This window comes from Enhydra lutris, unplaced genomic scaffold, assembly GCF_002288905.1.
Source record: "Enhydra lutris kenyoni isolate GAN:26980312 unplaced genomic scaffold, ASM228890v2 scaffoldscaffold6, whole genome shotgun sequence".
In the NCBI taxonomy this organism is placed as follows: Eukaryota; Metazoa; Chordata; class Mammalia; order Carnivora; family Mustelidae; genus Enhydra; species Enhydra lutris.
In genome coordinates this window covers 1,402,157-1,417,192 of record NW_019154090.1, presented here as the reverse complement: position 1 = coordinate 1,417,192, position 15,036 = coordinate 1,402,157, and the positions used below count along the sequence as shown (strand labels likewise).

The following is a 15,036-nucleotide window of genomic DNA, read 5'->3' as shown; positions in this document are numbered from 1 at the left end:
CCAAGGCGCAGGACGCTGCTGCACGTCCCGCGTCGCCGCTCTTCCCCACCGCCCGCCCGCGCCGTCCGCCCTCGCGAGCCCGCAGGTCGCCGCCCCGGGCACCCCCCCGCTCCCCGCCCCGCGCACCCCCCCGCTCCCCGCCCCGCCGCCCAGCGCACGGAGGTCCCGCCCCCGCCCCCGGAAGCGGAAGTACACCCGAAAGGCAGGCTGCGCGCGGCGCGTCGGGACCCGGAAGCACTCCCCGAGGCCCCGCCCCGCCTCCCAATACCGCTGCCGGGGGACGCCGCGCTTCCTTTCTGCGCTCGCGCTCGTGGTGCCGGCAGCAAGTGCGTCGCGTGGCCGGGCGGGAGGGGGGCGGAAGACCCGGGCCGCGGCGGGCGGGGGGCCCCGGAGGGGCGTGGGAGACCCGGGCCGGGGGTGGGGCGTGGGAGCCCGGGCCGGGGTAGGGGTGGTGGGAGACCCGGGCCGCGGCGGGCGGGGAGGGGACACGGCCCGGCCTCACGGCGCCGCGGGGTCTCGCAGGCGCGCCCTCGCCATGCAGAACGACGCCGGCGAGTTCGTGGACCTGTACGTGCCGCGGAAATGGTGAGCGACGTCCGCCCCGAATCCCGCCGCCCCTACAGCTCCCCCCACCCCGCCCGCTCACCGCGCCCCCCCATCCCCCGCAGCTCCGCCAGCAACCGCATCATCGGCGCCAAGGACCACGCGTCCATCCAGATGAACGTGGCCGAGGTGAGCCGGGCGGCGGAGGGCCAGTCCCTCCGGGAGGACGCTCCCAGGGCGGCCCGCGGGGTCGGTCATCCCCGGGCCCCCGGTGTGGAGCGGGAGGCGCCTGGCGGTCTCCGTGACACCGGGTGACGACTTGCAGGTCGACAAGGTGACGGGCAGGTTCAACGGCCAGTTCAAGACCTACGCGATCTGCGGGGCCATCCGCAGGATGGTGAGTGTGTCCCTCCCCGGCGCTGAGAACCGGGGAGGGGACGTGAGCCGGCGCGGTCCACGTGCGGCCGCCGGGCCTTCCTGGGGGTGCGGCCGGGGGTCTGGGGGCTGGGAAAGGGCCCCCCTGGCTCCTAGAGGACCCCCGTCCCGCGCGGGGCGGTCAGAGGGGAGCCCGGGAGACCGAGCGAGCCGGTGCTCGGCCAGCCGTGGGGGGCAGAGGAGACAGCCGGCCCTGCTTTTTCCAGGGTGAGTCCGATGACTCCATCCTCCGGCTGGCCAAGGCCGACGGCATCGTTTCCAAGTAAGTCAGAGGGCCTGCGTTTGGGCAGGGGCCCCGCACCTTTCCAGGAACGAGGCTTTAACGCTGTGCTTTTGTCCTAGGAACTTCTGACTGGAGGCGATCGCAGAGGCTGGGGGTTTGCCGTAAATAAACAGTGAAACCCGTTTGTGTGGGTCTGTTCTGTGACTGGTTGCGCTCCTCTGGGCACCAGGGTCGGGGCGGTGGCGTTTGACGAGGAGGGGCCGCTCAGCCGGAAGCAGACAACCAGCCCACGAGGACGGTGCAAAACCACGTTTTACTGTGAACCAAACACATTACTATTTGCAAACACGTGACATGTGACTGCACAATGAGGTCGCAGAGTCCCGAGCGCACGTCCCGCCCACGACCGCTGCGAGCGTGGAGAACGTCAGGCCCTCAGACACCTGCCGCGGGGTCAGGCTGAAGTCTGGCTTCAGTACTGGCTTTGCTGTGGTGACCGCCGAGTCCCACAGGAGAGCAGCTTCCCGCATGGGGGACACAAGGACACGCCAACGGAGAAGTTACCGGTGGTCTGTCTACACGTCAACGGGTCCTGTCTTTGCGGCTCTAAGGTTGCCTGGAAGTTCCCTGGGACGCGTGCCCTCTTCTGAGGTGAAGCTGTGAACCAGGATGTATACTCGGGGTGGGTCCCTCGCAACACCTGTGACCCGAAATATCCTTGAGAGGCGGCGGGACAGGTCGCCATCCAGAGGGGAACCTCCACCCTCCCCTTGGGTTCATGGGGGCTAAGGGGCGGCGCTGGAGAGGACAGGGAGGTGCTCCACAATCAATGAGGTTGGAACGCGGACTTGGGCTTTGGCATTCGTGCTTCAGTCTCCGCTGGCCCTGGAGGGGAGGAAGGAACAGCTGGCCTGTGGGCGGACGCGGGTGCCCAAGTGCTGTGGTGAGAACTGGGGTCTCCCTTTCGCAGAAGCACCAGTTCACGTGAGGATGGGGTGGGGCTGTAGCCTGGGCCCTGTGACCGCTTCGTAGGACAGCAGCAGGGGAGCGGCTGAAGAGCCCAGCTGACCCAAGGCGGGAAACTCCTTGGTTCTTCAGTGTTTGGTGGGGCAGCACGCGGGAGAACCAGGTCACAGAGGGTGCGGGAAGGACACAGACCTGGGAAAGCACAACACGGGCCCTGGTGGGCATGAGGGGCACAGGCCTGTACACAGGTGACCGCCATTACCCAATGGGCTCCTTTCATGACAGCTGGGCCTACTGCTCCTGCCTGCCTGGGAAGAAACCATGTGAGCACTCACCCCCTTAGGGAGGTAGGGCCATGGGGGAGCCCATCTCCTGCCTGCTTGGGGATCAAGTGGTTTCAAGTCACAACTTCAACAGATCTCATGTAGCCAATTTTTCTTCCCTTAAAAAGACCCATAGAACCAAATTGCGAGTAACAATAAATACAGTTTTTCTCCGACACAATATTGCTTAGGAAGATCAAGAGCCAAGAGCAAGCAATCCAGTCATCCTGAAGGTCCAGAGTGTCGTAGGCAAACGGCTTCTGGCGGGGAGGTGAGGGTCCCCAGGGACAGGCCAGTGTCTGCCAAGGCCCACTGGGTTGTAGGACACTCGGCACCAGGATTTCACAGTGACACGATGCTCGGAAGAGTAGCAGATGAGAGAAACCAGAGTCTGCTCCGGTTGGCTCAATCTAATGCCAGAGCTCCACCTGTGGATGCGGGGGGAGGTGGGCGGGCATCCCCGGAGTCGCTGCTGGGCGGGAGGGAGCCAGGCCGTCGGGGTGCAGGGGTGCATCTCTGCAGCCAAGCCCAAGGCTTCATTACATTAACTTCAGCAATTTCAGTGTGTTGGGGAGGGTGCGGGAACCCAGATCTTCACTGGTGGTTTGCGGAAGACGCAAAGAAGGATGCCGCGGAGCTGGGGTGGCCATACGGGTAAGCCAGGGTCCCCGTGCAGCCCACTCTCAGGCACGTGGCAAAGAACACAAAACCTCCCGTCTTGTTCAGGCTCTCAGGAATACCACGGACACAGTGTGCTTTGGAACAGAAATAGTGTCCCTGCAAGGCTGCGAGGGTGTGAAGACACTGGCGTCAGTCACAGAGGGCAGGCGAGTCCCCGCCAGGCGGGTGCCCCAGCTGGGTGCCGAAGTGGGGCCCAGTGGGCGTGCGGTGCCTGCAAACACCTCCCGGGCCCGTGCGGGCGCCTGCACCAGGGCTGTGTGGGCAGTGGGGCCGGCCTTGACTAGAACTGCTGCGTGAGGCGTCGGTAATGAGGTAACACCTGGCTCTCGGGAAGGTAGAGCGCGAGTTCCAAGGCCACCAGCACCGTGAACTCGAACCCAATTAGATCCCGTCTGTTGAATCGGAACCTTTCTTCCAGCTTCTGCATTGAAAAAGCGAGATGGTTACGCGGGGCCGGCTCTGTCTCCCGCCCAGGGCAGCGGGTGCAGGCCTGGCTCCGGGTCCCGGGCGGGCAGCCCGGTCCGGGGGAGGAGGGCGTACTCACGTCGATGAGCTGCTTCACCTCGCCCCTGCGCAGGTCGCTGCTGATCTTGGCGGCGAGGAGCACACAGGCGCCGGCGCACAGCTTGCGGTTCTGCTTGTTGAGTTTGCCCTGCAGGACCAGCTTCTCGAAGTACACGTACGCCATGGACACGGTCCCGGGCTCCAGGCTGCACTCCTCAGAAAGGTTCCGCATCTCGCGCTTCAAGCTGCAGGTGACGGGGAGGCCCGGTGCTCAGGGGCCGAGGAAGCAGCCACCCTCTCCCGGCCCCACACCGCGTTTTGGGCGGCGGGAAAGCCCCGTTCCCTGCGGGCAGCACTCGGCCTGCAGCTTGGCGGGCGAGCTGGCTGATGTCGGGCCATGGCACCCGTCCTCCCAGCTGTATCGGCTGGCCCACGCTGTGCTCCAGGGGACACTGGACAGAGGACACAGTCCCTGCGGTCCTGTGGCAGCGGGGAGGACAACGCGGGAGAAAACCACCCACAGAAAGGCCCTGTGGTGCAGACACGCTGAGGCAGCATCTAGACCTCAGTGAAGCCCTTATGGGTGCTGCTGGGGAGGGGACGGTGGGACGCAGTGGGGCCAGAAGGACCCTGGGCAGGACACTGAGCCACTTACTTGCCGTGAGGTCTTGGGCCAGCCTCATCGGCCCTTGATCCCATCCATCGCCGGGCTCAGTGCCCGCCGCCCGTGCTGTCCCGGGCATCAGGGAGGAGGGCTTGGAGGTGGGGGTACGAGAGGCCTCGAGGCAGCCTGGCCTGCGGAGGTGGTAGTGGGGGACTGGGGAGTTGCCGCTATTGGCCCGGACAGACGGCGGGGGGGTGGGGAGCTGGGGGGGCACACGTGGATTTGTCAAGCTCACAGGACCTGCCGGAAATGGGGGCAGGAGCCGCGAGACCCCGCCTCAGCCTCGAGACCCCGCCTCAGCGCCTCACCTCCGGATCTTGCTCAGGGTCAGTTTGATATGCGGGAACTTCTCGCGGAAGGTCTCATTCATGTCCTTCTTGAGGTCAGAGGGCTTCACGTACTCGATCACCGTGGTCTGCAGGAGAGGCGGCAGGGTGGGGAGCCTGCCCCACGCAGGCCTAGCGGCGCACCTGCCCGAGGCCTCGGGGGGGTGACTTCATGCCGGCCTGGGTCTGCGATGCCAGCACGCGGCGGCTTCAGGCACCAGCTCTGCCAAGGACACGCCTCACGACGCAGAGCACAGAGTGGGCAGCCCCTGCCACCAGGGTGCGTGCTGAAGGCAGCAGTGACCCTAGGGCACCTCTCTGGCCTATGGTGTACCCCGTCCTGTCCTGAGGTGCTGGTGCTGTCCTGGGGGTGGGGGGGCATGTCAGCCCCACCCTGGCAGCTTGTGTCGGCCTGCCCCGACCCCCGGGGCCGTGCGGGCTGGGCACGTGGTGGTGCTCACCGTACCATGTAAGAGGCGAAGATGAGGACCCTCTTGTGCTTGCCACAGGGCCACTGCGGGTCGTCCAGCAGGTCGGGATTGTAGTCCAGCACGTCCCCAGCGTCGCCGCCTGCAGGCAGAGGGCAGCCCTGACCCACCACGAGCCCCCAGCTGGGGTCTGCGGTCTGGGAGGGGCTGCAGGCCATGCTTCCCTGCCCCTGAGAGCTGGGTGGAAGGAAGGAGTGCTTGACAAGGAGGGGCCCCCAGCCCCCCAGCCCCCTGCCATCGCTGGACACGGGATCTTTCCAGTGCCCGGTTGGACGAAGCCTAGGCTGTCTGCTCTAGCGGGAGTCCCTTCTCCTGACCCTGCTCCCGAGCCTGGTGCCCTGTCTGGACTGGGACCCTGGTTGGCTACGTGCTCTCCCTTGCCCAGCTGGTGTGGCCGCCTGCCCTAAGCCCAGTTAGGGCACATGAGGCTACCTAGTTCCGTGCCAGCTGGCGCTGACTTGGCCGGGGCCGGTTTGTATCTTGAGCCTGGCAGAGCACGGGGGATGCTGGGCCGGGGCTGGGGCAGCGGGCCGTGGCCGTCTGTCTTGTGTGTGACCAGGGCGTTGGTAGGGTACAAGAACTTGGCGTAAGACACCACCTGGAGAGACAAGGGTGTCAGGGCTCAGTCCTTATCGCCCCCGGGCCCTGGCCTGGCCTGAGACCAGAGGTTCAGCAAGCTGTCCCCTACGCCTTCCTGTTGCAGGAAGGCCCCGCACAACTGCCACCCTTGCATGGGTAAAGAAAGACCTACTGAGGGCGAGTGCTCCCAGGCAGCCCCTCGCTGGGCACTGCACCCCTGGGGTTAGTATTCTCAATAACAAGAACATTCCAGAATGCTACCCTTGCCATCCTGTGTGGGATCTGCAGCACAGGAACCTTCTCCCTCCCTCTGACCACCAGCACAGAGACGGCACCGGGACACCCTCACCTGGCTGCTGAGCGAGGCTACGGGGCCCGTTTTCGGGCTGTGGGGCTTTCTCCCACCGACACTGTGTATTTTAGAAGATTCAGGGGGAAACACAACTCCATGTGTTTGTTGCCTTGGTGAGCGCAAGCTCCGTGGCCCCCAAACACCTACCCCGCCCACGGACCGCAGCCACACTTGCCTTCCCGTCTGCTCCCAGCTCGACGCCCTCCAACTCAAAGACCATCTCAGAAGACACGGAGACGCCGCCGGACGGGTGCCTCTGTTTCTGGCTGTCCACCCTCAGGTCACTGCAGTGCATAGGACGGGAGACGGCTGCCGCCCTCCCTGCCCCTTCCCAGGCCCACGCACTTCCTGTTCGAATACTCTAGAGGTCGGCAGTAATGGAGAGGCACTGACCTCTGCCCGAGGCCACCCGCTTGGCCAGCTGGCCCAGGCCCGTCCCGGGGGAAGGGTTCCCCATCGCCATGCCCACTCCGACGGCCATCTCCTTCCTCCCGGAGCGACGCACGGGACACAGCCGCCTGACGCGCGCATGAGGGCGCAGGGCAGCGGCCCCATGAGCAGCGTCCCCAGCGTCTGCCATAAACAGCTCACACAGAGCAACGGTGTGGACACACCCCTGCTAGGGAACCAGGGCCCAAAGGCCTTCAGAGTTCCTGGGGAGCTGTGCCAGGGCTGGTGCCGAGCTCAGTGCCGCCCTGGGCCACTCACCTGAGCCGCAGGCCTTCTCCGTAGGGCAGGACCGAGAAGGCCGCACATAGGGACCGCTTGGCACAGATGAGCACGATCCTGGGGGGAGGTGCTGGTCAGAGCAGGTGGGAGGTGTTTCTGGGAGAAAACGCCTTCTCCTCTAGACTTGGGTGACACAAGCTGCTGGCTGGGACCACCGCACACCTGGGCGTGCTGAAGCCCCACAGCACGCAGACCTGCCTCGGGCTGCTCCTTGGCACCAGCACGCGCCCGTCACCCTGGGGGCCATGCTTGGGGAGGGGTGTCTGGGCCCCTGCTGGGAGAACACAGAGCTCCCCAACCAGGGCCGCGGGGTGGACACGTGGCAGCATGGCCCCCAGCAGGAAGGACAGTGGGCTCAGACGTCTCAGGGCGGGCGACAGCAACGCCGAGGGGCCCCCTGCAGTGCCAACAGACACAGGCGCCCTGAGGGCCACCGCACCAGGCCCGCCCCGGTATGGGGCAGCCGCGCCCCAGGTTGTAGCTCAACCACCCGCCGTGTTTCCCAAATAAAACCCGCCGCTGTGTCATCATGCCTGTCCTGTGTCCCTTCACCTGGGCTACCAGAGAGGGGGACAAGGCAGGTCCCCAGCCCCTGATTGGTGCGAGGGGGACACGGTGGGCAGCTCCAGGGCTGCAGGCGGGGGGCCCGGATTGGACGGCAGCCCTGGCCATGGCCCATGGCACCTGCTGTTCCTGGTGTCATACTGCCTCATGTTCTTGATGAAGTGGGTCTTCTTCAAGCCTTTGTGTCTTGGGGATCCGGAAATGTGCTTGGTTCTACAAGGTAAAAACCAGATCACTCTTTCCTCCCTCGAGACCTCCTCTGGCCCCAGGTCTCAGACACCCTTACCTTTGAACCGAGGCACATCCCACAGCGTCTTCCAGGAACTCAAGAGAACAGCGCTGGGAGGCGACTCGCCTTCTGTAAGAAGACAGAGCAGGGCCTCAGCTCTCAGCTCTCAGCCCCCCTCAGGAAGGGGCTGCTCTCAGACCCAGAGACGTGCTCTCAGGAGTCTCCCTGCTGAAGGGCAGCCCCAGCCATCGACTGGGTCAGGAGCCTGTCTGGGGTGAGGTCTGAGCCTTGGGTAGGGCCACCCAAGGACCAGAGTTTGCCAGAAGAATCCAAGGGGGACCAGCACCTTGGTCTGCTGCCCATGGCCTCCTGGAGCTCAGCCCAGCACGTTCCAGACATCCTCTCTGGCCCAGGACTGGCAGGGCCGGCCACGCTCACCCACAGCAGGCTGAAGGAACTGTACCCGGAGAGCTCACAGCCTCCCACCCCACTGCCAGGGAAGCTCCTCAAGCCTGAAGGCTCAGAAACCCTGTGCGGCTGCGCTCTCAGGTCAAGATCACAAAGCCTGGTTACCGACACCCAGGCCACCCCTGTGGTCACCTGTTGACCTCCTCGTCCTCGTGGGGTGGACGCGCACATCTCACCAGTAAGGGCTGCTTGCGACAAAGCTATGCAGATGGGCCCCAAGTCCGCACACGTTCCCAACGAGAGGGAGGATCCCAGAGACCACGGCTGTGGCGTCCACGAAATTAAGCAACACGGGCCAGCATACGCCAGACACCCCGCATGTCTAGAGTGTGAACAGCCCAGGCTCCTGGGGAGGGGAGCAGGGGAGGGACACATGGCCGAGGAAGCCACTTCAGGGAGCTGTAGCCTGCCCAGAAGCAATGCTGTCCTCCCACAGGACCCTGGCTGACGGAAGAGGCCCAGCGTGGTCAGGCCACCTCACCAGGTAGAAGTGGCCTGGAGTCCCGGGAGGAAGGAGCCAGGCGGACAGGCGGTCACCATCGTGTGCTAGGGGCCCAGCCCCCACCTTCTGCCATGGAGCCACGGCCTATGGCAGCCCAGAGCAGCTGGGCACCTGGCCCAGGTCGCACAACCAGGGCAGTCCTGGGGGCTCCAAGGCTGTCACCTCGAAGCTCCAGCCCGGCCTCCACATAAGTCTTTAAAGTGACCACAATGGCACGCACTGAAAATCAACAAAAATTGAACACGGCGCAACCTCCAGTGAAATGCTGGGTCTCCCACCACAGGCCTGTCTTCAAAGAGGGGCAGTGACCTCCCTCTGCAGCTGGCGTGGGGGGAGGGCACCCGCCTACCAGACGAGTGCTTGGGGGTGACGTCAGGCAGGGGAGCCCGGGCTGCAGCCGTGGCCTGAGGACTGGCTAGAGCGGGGGTGGGGTGGTGAATGGGCAGCAGGAGGGGCACGTCGGGAGGACATCCAGCGTCCTGCGAAGCCTGCGGGGGGAGGTGGGGGTGAACAGGTGGAAGGGCAGGCCCCGTGTCAAGGAAAGCTGCCGACCTGGGGAGAGCCCAAGCGTCCCCGGAGGTGTCTGCGTGCGGCCCTGCGGGGCTGGGCTCTGAGGCTCCATGGAGCAGCCCCCTGTGGCTTCCTCAGGGCATTTCCCAGGTGGTGTCCCCACGGCTTCTGCACACCCGGGACCTCGTTTGCGGGGCCCAGGCCGGCAGCGACCTCCACAGAGGCCCGGCCCGGCACACGGTCGCTGGCCCGCTGCCTGGAGGAGAGGCAGGCGAGACAGGGGCCTCTGCCGCCTTGCTCACGCCTTCTGGAGATCCTGGGATGATGCCATAAGCTCAGCCCACCGGGCTTTAAAATCTGTTCCCACTGCCTTTGCAGGTACCTCTCCCCCGTCTCAGGCGTTTTACACAGACACTCAGCCCTCACGATAACTGCGTGGGAGGGCGGTGTTATTACTCTCTGTTGACGTGTGGGGAAACTGAGGCACAGGGCGGGCAAGTGAGCTGCCTGAGGTCGCAGCTGCTCAGGTGGTACCAGGACCTGCGAACCCGCAGGCGGCCTGTGCGTTTGCCAACGGCAGGAGCACGGCCTCTCTGCCCCCCTGCGGCCCCCGCGGGGCTGGCTGGAATTGAGGCCACCCCTCGGGCATGCCCTCGGGTGCTTCTCTGCTGAACACGGCCTGCGTTCCTGGTGGGCTGTCTGAGCTGGGATGAAACGCCTGCAACAGTGCCCGTCACTGTGCCCCGAGCTGAAGCGCAGGTCCGCAGGGGCACACGGGCCACCGGGGGCCCAGGCGTGCAGGCCTACTGTGTTCTCAGGATCAGGTGGATGTGCAGGTACTGGGAGGGGGGCCCAGCGTGGGGTGTGTCCCCACCAGCAGAGGGTGGAGTGAGGGCACAGTGATGAGCTGCTGGCTGCAGAACATTCTGGAAGGAAAGTGTCTGTGGGCAGGAGAGAAGCAGCCTGCACACTCCCAGGGATCCCAGCCTCCTTGGGTGAGGAGGTGACCGTGTGTTGGGCGGCACCCGGTCTGCAGGGTTCCCAGAAAGTGAAGGCGGTTGGGAAGCCGGCAGTCAGGGCCCTGGTCGTGGACGCGCACGGCCGTCTAGGGGCCGCCCCAGGTGGTCAGGTGGGGCCTACCCCTCCCGGAACATGGAGCAGCCCAGCTGCGCCGGGACAGCGCCCCTTTTAAAAGAAATTGCTGGCAGTCAACCTCTGGCAGTGGTTCCTCTGGAGGAATGTCCGGCCCCTCGGTGAGTCCCGAGGTGACACCACCATGGCTTTGCACGGGGCCCCAGCACGGACAGGCTCCGGCCAAGGGTGCCCTGCTCAGCCTCTGGAACCTGCCCCCCAGGAAGGTGTCTGTGCAGGACAGAACACGCCAGCAGCTCTACCTGAAAGTCCCCGCTGGAGGTGAGCAGCGTGGTCAGCAGGAGGCTGGGCAGGACACACTCTCACGTGCCTAGACGCAGACGGAAGCTCGCGTCTGGGTGCCCCGGGGTGGGGGCCGGCTGCAGAGAGCTTCTAGGGGACGGCGCGAGCTGCCCCCAGAGTGGGACACGCATTTTATACCCCATGTAAAAACACCACCACTAACAAACAGGCTACAAAGAACAAAACCGGGGTTCTCTGTCACCGGCGCCGCCCCTTCCCCGACCCTGGCTGTTTGGGCAACACAAGTCTCCCCGGCCTAGGAAGCCTCTCTGCTGAGCCACGGTCAGGGCCAGGGTCTGCGGGACGGGGGCTACTCGCGGGCGACTGGCCCGAGGCTGCCTGCATTGGACTCTTTGGGGAAGAAGGGGCCCCGGGCCTGCTCGCTCTCCCGCTTGCTCTCAGAATTGCCATCCCAACCCCAGATGTGAAATGCTCCTGCCGACATGAAATCACCACTAGAGTTTCTATCGTCTGACCAACGCCCTCTGTCACTGCAGAAGTGCCCGGCCAAGGAAGGGCTCCCACCCGAGGTCTGTTTGAGGGCTGAGAACCACCCAGACGGAGTGAGGGGCCAAGTGAAGGGGTCAGACCAGCTGGCGTGGGCTGCAGAGTACCCGTGCCCATGACTGGGGACCCTTTCCTGCTCCGTGCCCATGTGAGCACGGCACCTGACCTCACAGACACTTGTGCATACTTGTCCAAGGAGTGGTGGTCCTGGGCACCCCATCTTGCCTAGTTCCTGCCCGGAAAAGCACAGACCCCATGTTCTAGCTGACCACTTGGAGAGGCCTGAAGTGCCCCGGGGAGGGGAGCCCAGCTGTGGCCTCTGGGGGCCAAGTCTCAGCAAGGCCCCTGAGCTGCCACAGGACGACGTGCCTCTGGGCTCTGCCCTTGGCAACCGTCTCCAGCTGTCCTCCGGCAAGACCCCGAAATCAGAGTCGTAAGCGAACCGCCAGCCACTACACTGAAATCGGTTTAACTTGGAGCTTGGTGGCTCCTGGCCAGCGTGGCAGCCGAAACCCCAGGTCCTTCTCAGAATCGCTCCAGTGGGAGTCCTCCAGAGTTGTGAGGCATTCTGCTCCCAGGAAATGCAGCCACGTCCCTGGCCTCCTGGCAGTGCCCCTGGCTCCCCTGCCTTGTCCTCAGTGCCTTGGACACTAATGAGGGCTGTGGTGGGCTCAGCTGCGCCCCCAGGTGTCGCAGCTGCCCCGTGAGTTATGTTGAAGTCCTGAACCCTGACATCTGTGACTAGGACCCTGTTTAGACACAGGGTCTTTGCAAATGCGACCAAATGAAGAGGGGGCCCGTCGGGTGGGCCCTGACCCCATGGCTGGGGTCTGTGCAAGGAGAGGAAAGGCCGGGTTCGGACACAGACTCACAGGAGAAGCACCAGGAAGACGGAGCAGAAACTGGAGGGCCACCTGGGGCCACCCAGAGCTCGGGGAGGCAGGAAGCCTCCTTCCCTGGGGCTTCCAGAGGGAGCACAGCCCCGCCCCGTCCCCATCTCAGACCTGCGTCCCCCAGGGCGGCAAGGGGAAGCACTGCTGCAGTCCAGCGGTGCCCAGCTCCGGGGCTTTGCTCAGCAGCTGCGCCTCTCTGGGGCTTTCTAGGAGAGAGGAGGGTGTGGGGCCTGGCGGGGGTCTGGCTGGGGCCGGCTGGGGCCTGGAAACCTGTTTCTGCCAGCTGGAGGAGCCCAGAAGCCCGCCTGCTCGCCTCAAGTGACCGCGGTGTCCAAATGAAAGTAAACACCGTGTTAGAGGTTCTAGGAGGGAAGTGTGGACACCAGTGACTTGCTCACTGGCGTGGCAGGAAAAGCCACACCGGGCTGAACCCCGAAGGTGACACAACTTCCCCGCCGTGGGCTGAGCGGGAGCACTCACCAGGTAACCTGCCGCTGACACCTGTCTGCTCACCCGGCCCTGGCCAAGGCCGCCCCTCGCCCGGCCCTCGAGCTCGCCGGACCTCACACAGCCCCTCAGGTAGGTAGTGCAGAAGGCAAAAGCGCTTCACAGAGGAGCAAACAGAGACTCCTGCCCACGGTCACAACAGCGCCCCTGATGGGTGGACCTAGATGACAGCGGGTCTGACCAGTGCACACGCAGTACGGAATTCAGGAGGAGGCCCTCACTAGCCCCCACTCCGGAAATACTACTGATGCTCGGACTGGGCCGGCAGCTCGGAGCCCCCGGGCTTGGCTGGCCGCCCCTCACGCACTCTGCGGCGGCTCCCTGTGGGCAGGGCCCGGGAAGGACCGTTCAGCACAGGCAGGTGTGGCCCCAGAGGGCAGGAAGGTGGGAGCGGCGGGAGAGGGCTCACGGCCTGGGCTCAGGCTGGCCTGGGCTCAGGCTACGGGTAGAGGAACACAGGGACGGGCATGGGTGTAGCAGGAAAACCAAAGGGCACCTCGATGCACATCGTGTCCCCACCCCACGCCAGCGTCCTCCCAAGCTCCCAGGTATGGGCGGGGCGGGAGCACCAGCAGCCCCTTCGGCCTGGCGGGGTTCCTGCTCACAGGCGCCGCCTCCAGCACCCACACCCCTTTAGGCTCTTCCCTAGAGTGTGGCTGCAAGGGGCAGGGTGCCGGGGGCTGGTTTGGAGGGTCTGGCCCGCAGCAGGGTTGCCAGTTTGCGGAACAGAGCCTAGAACGACGTGCGGTCTGCCCAGAAGGCACACGCGTCCCCAAGGCGGAGGAGGTGGCCTGGCGCCTGCGGGCCGGGAGCAGACACAAATGCTCTCAGCAAGCTCGGGCCTGGCGGCAGGGGATGCCCCTCCCTCTGAAGCCCCCTGACTCGTCACACCACTGAGGGACTCCAGAGACCCAGTGTGACCTGGGGACCATCCTCTGGGCTGGCACTACAACTTTGAGGAAGAGGACAAGTAGGCTTTGGGGCTCTGTTTTTAAAATGGGCTGATTTCCATCGGTAAAACAGGTTTTTCTTAATACTGGCCTCCTCCTGCAGAAGCAGTCCCCGGCCCGGGGACGGCAGGAGCGCGCTGCTGAGCTGCTGGGTTTGGCCGGATGATCTCCTAGCTTCGCTTAGCCCCTCCCCATCTCTGCGGCCCGGGCCAGGCCTGTTGGTGGCACGAGTCAGGTCCACGGGTGCACCCCGGCCTGCCCAGAAGCCAGCGGCTTCCCCGCAGAGCTGGAAATAACTTCCGCCCGCGGTGCGACAGTGACCTCGGTACGCGCCTACCCGTGGGCCACGCGCGAGAACTCAGAATGTGAGGTCAAGAATGGACAAGCAAGCCTGCAGTCTGGACTCACCCCGCCATCCTCCATGCTGAGGGCCAGGGCTTTGAGGCAGCCGTGACGACCTCCAGGGGAGGAGAGCAGCCTCTGAACCGCAGGGACTCGAGGCGTAGGCCCGACCTTGTGGGCCAGCCCGCCCTAGGGCTCTGCGCTCAGCCCCTCCCTGCACACCCGCGGGGGCTGCCTCAGGAGGGCCTGCCCTGCAAAGCCTAAGCACTGCCCTTCCAGAAGGACTGCGACAGCAGTCAGTCCTGAGCCCCAGGGTGAGGGTGGGCAGTGGGAGCGTACGGGATAGCCCCAGAGTCTAGGGGAAGGTGCCAAGGGGGCCGGGACGCCCAACGCTGAGCTCTGCGGGCAGCTGAGGAAGGGTCTCTGGGAGAAGAAAGTGGGGTGTCTGGCAGCCAGGGGCCATCTGGGCACAAGCAGCCTAGAGGGGCAGGGCTCAGGGGTGGGTGCCTGCTCTGGGATGGGCTGAGGGCTTCCTAGAACGGGAATCAGGGCAGGGAGAGTAAGTGCGAGCTGGGAATGGACAGGGCCAGGGGCACTGAGCTCAGAGGGGACGGGGTGGGGAGGACGGCAGTCAGCACGGGGGTAACGGGGTGGACCAGGGACCAGCAGGCTGGGAGGATGGGAGGTTCGGCGAGCACAGAAGGCCACACGGTACAGTGCAGGGAAGACCGGAGGTTCGTCCAGCGCAGAGTACGTTCGCAAGGAGACACACAAGGGATGCTTGGGAGTCCCTGAGTCTGGGGACTGGGAGGGGCGTGTCCAGAGCTGCCCGGGCTGTGCGTCTGGGGCTGACAAGGGCTGAGGGAACCCGAAAACTGACAGGGGCTGACAGAGTTAAGGGGACCATGACCCCTGTGTCTACGGAGAGGGCCTGAGGACTGCTGACCCCCACATCTTGAGACTCATGGGACCCTGGCAAAACTCTCTTCCTCGTGCTGGGGAGGCCCAGATACCCCAACCCTGTGTCTGGGGCTCCCAGGGGAGCAGGGTCCCCTTCTGATCCCCAAGTCATGTGCGACCCTCTGCCATGGGCTCCCAGGGCCCCAGATGACCCTGATCCCCAGGTCCTATGCAGATGGGGCCCTGGACCACTTCGCCACCGTCCCCTGGACCGATGACCCCCAGGTCACCCCGACCCTGTGTCCCGGGCTGTCAGGTCACCCCAGCCCTGCGCAGATCTGGCGCGGGGTCCCACTCACCTCTGGCGCTGCCCGTCCAGCCCGAGTCCCAGGCCGAGGCCCAGGCTGGCGGGCGCGG

At 65.2% G+C, this 15,036-nt stretch overlaps 2 protein-coding genes across 2 annotated transcripts in view; one reads left to right on the top strand and one right to left on the bottom strand.

The window, feature by feature from the left end:
* Positions 1-248: 248 nt before the first annotated feature.
* On the top strand, positions 249-1,385 carry LOC111141715 (ribosomal protein S21). The gene is made up of 6 exons (XM_022494497.1): positions 249-326; positions 523-585; positions 669-732; positions 869-940; positions 1,185-1,240; positions 1,321-1,385. The coding sequence occupies exons 2-6, from the start codon at positions 536-538 to the stop codon at positions 1,328-1,330; spliced, it is 252 nt and encodes an 83-aa protein (XP_022350205.1). The 5' UTR covers positions 249-326; positions 523-535; the 3' UTR covers positions 1,331-1,385.
* A 110-nt stretch (positions 1,386-1,495) lies between these two features.
* The window catches only part of LOC111141488 (Cdk5 and Abl enzyme substrate 2), a 14,328-nt gene continuing 787 nt past the window's right edge, over positions 1,496-15,036 (bottom strand). Inside the window, exons 2-11 of the mRNA XM_022494082.1 lie at positions 14,979-15,034; positions 7,664-7,735; positions 7,498-7,590; positions 6,793-6,870; positions 6,260-6,368; positions 5,586-5,751; positions 5,132-5,235; positions 4,648-4,754; positions 3,716-3,920; positions 1,496-3,592 (exon numbers count right to left, since the gene is read on the bottom strand). Of these exons, the coding sequence (XP_022349790.1) occupies positions 3,452-3,592; positions 3,716-3,920; positions 4,648-4,754; positions 5,132-5,235; positions 5,586-5,751; positions 6,260-6,368; positions 6,793-6,870; positions 7,498-7,590; positions 7,664-7,735; positions 14,979-15,034 (1,131 nt within the window). The 3' untranslated portion in view covers positions 1,496-3,451. The remainder of the gene's footprint in view (positions 3,593-3,715; positions 3,921-4,647; positions 4,755-5,131; positions 5,236-5,585; positions 5,752-6,259; positions 6,369-6,792; positions 6,871-7,497; positions 7,591-7,663; positions 7,736-14,978; positions 15,035-15,036) is intronic.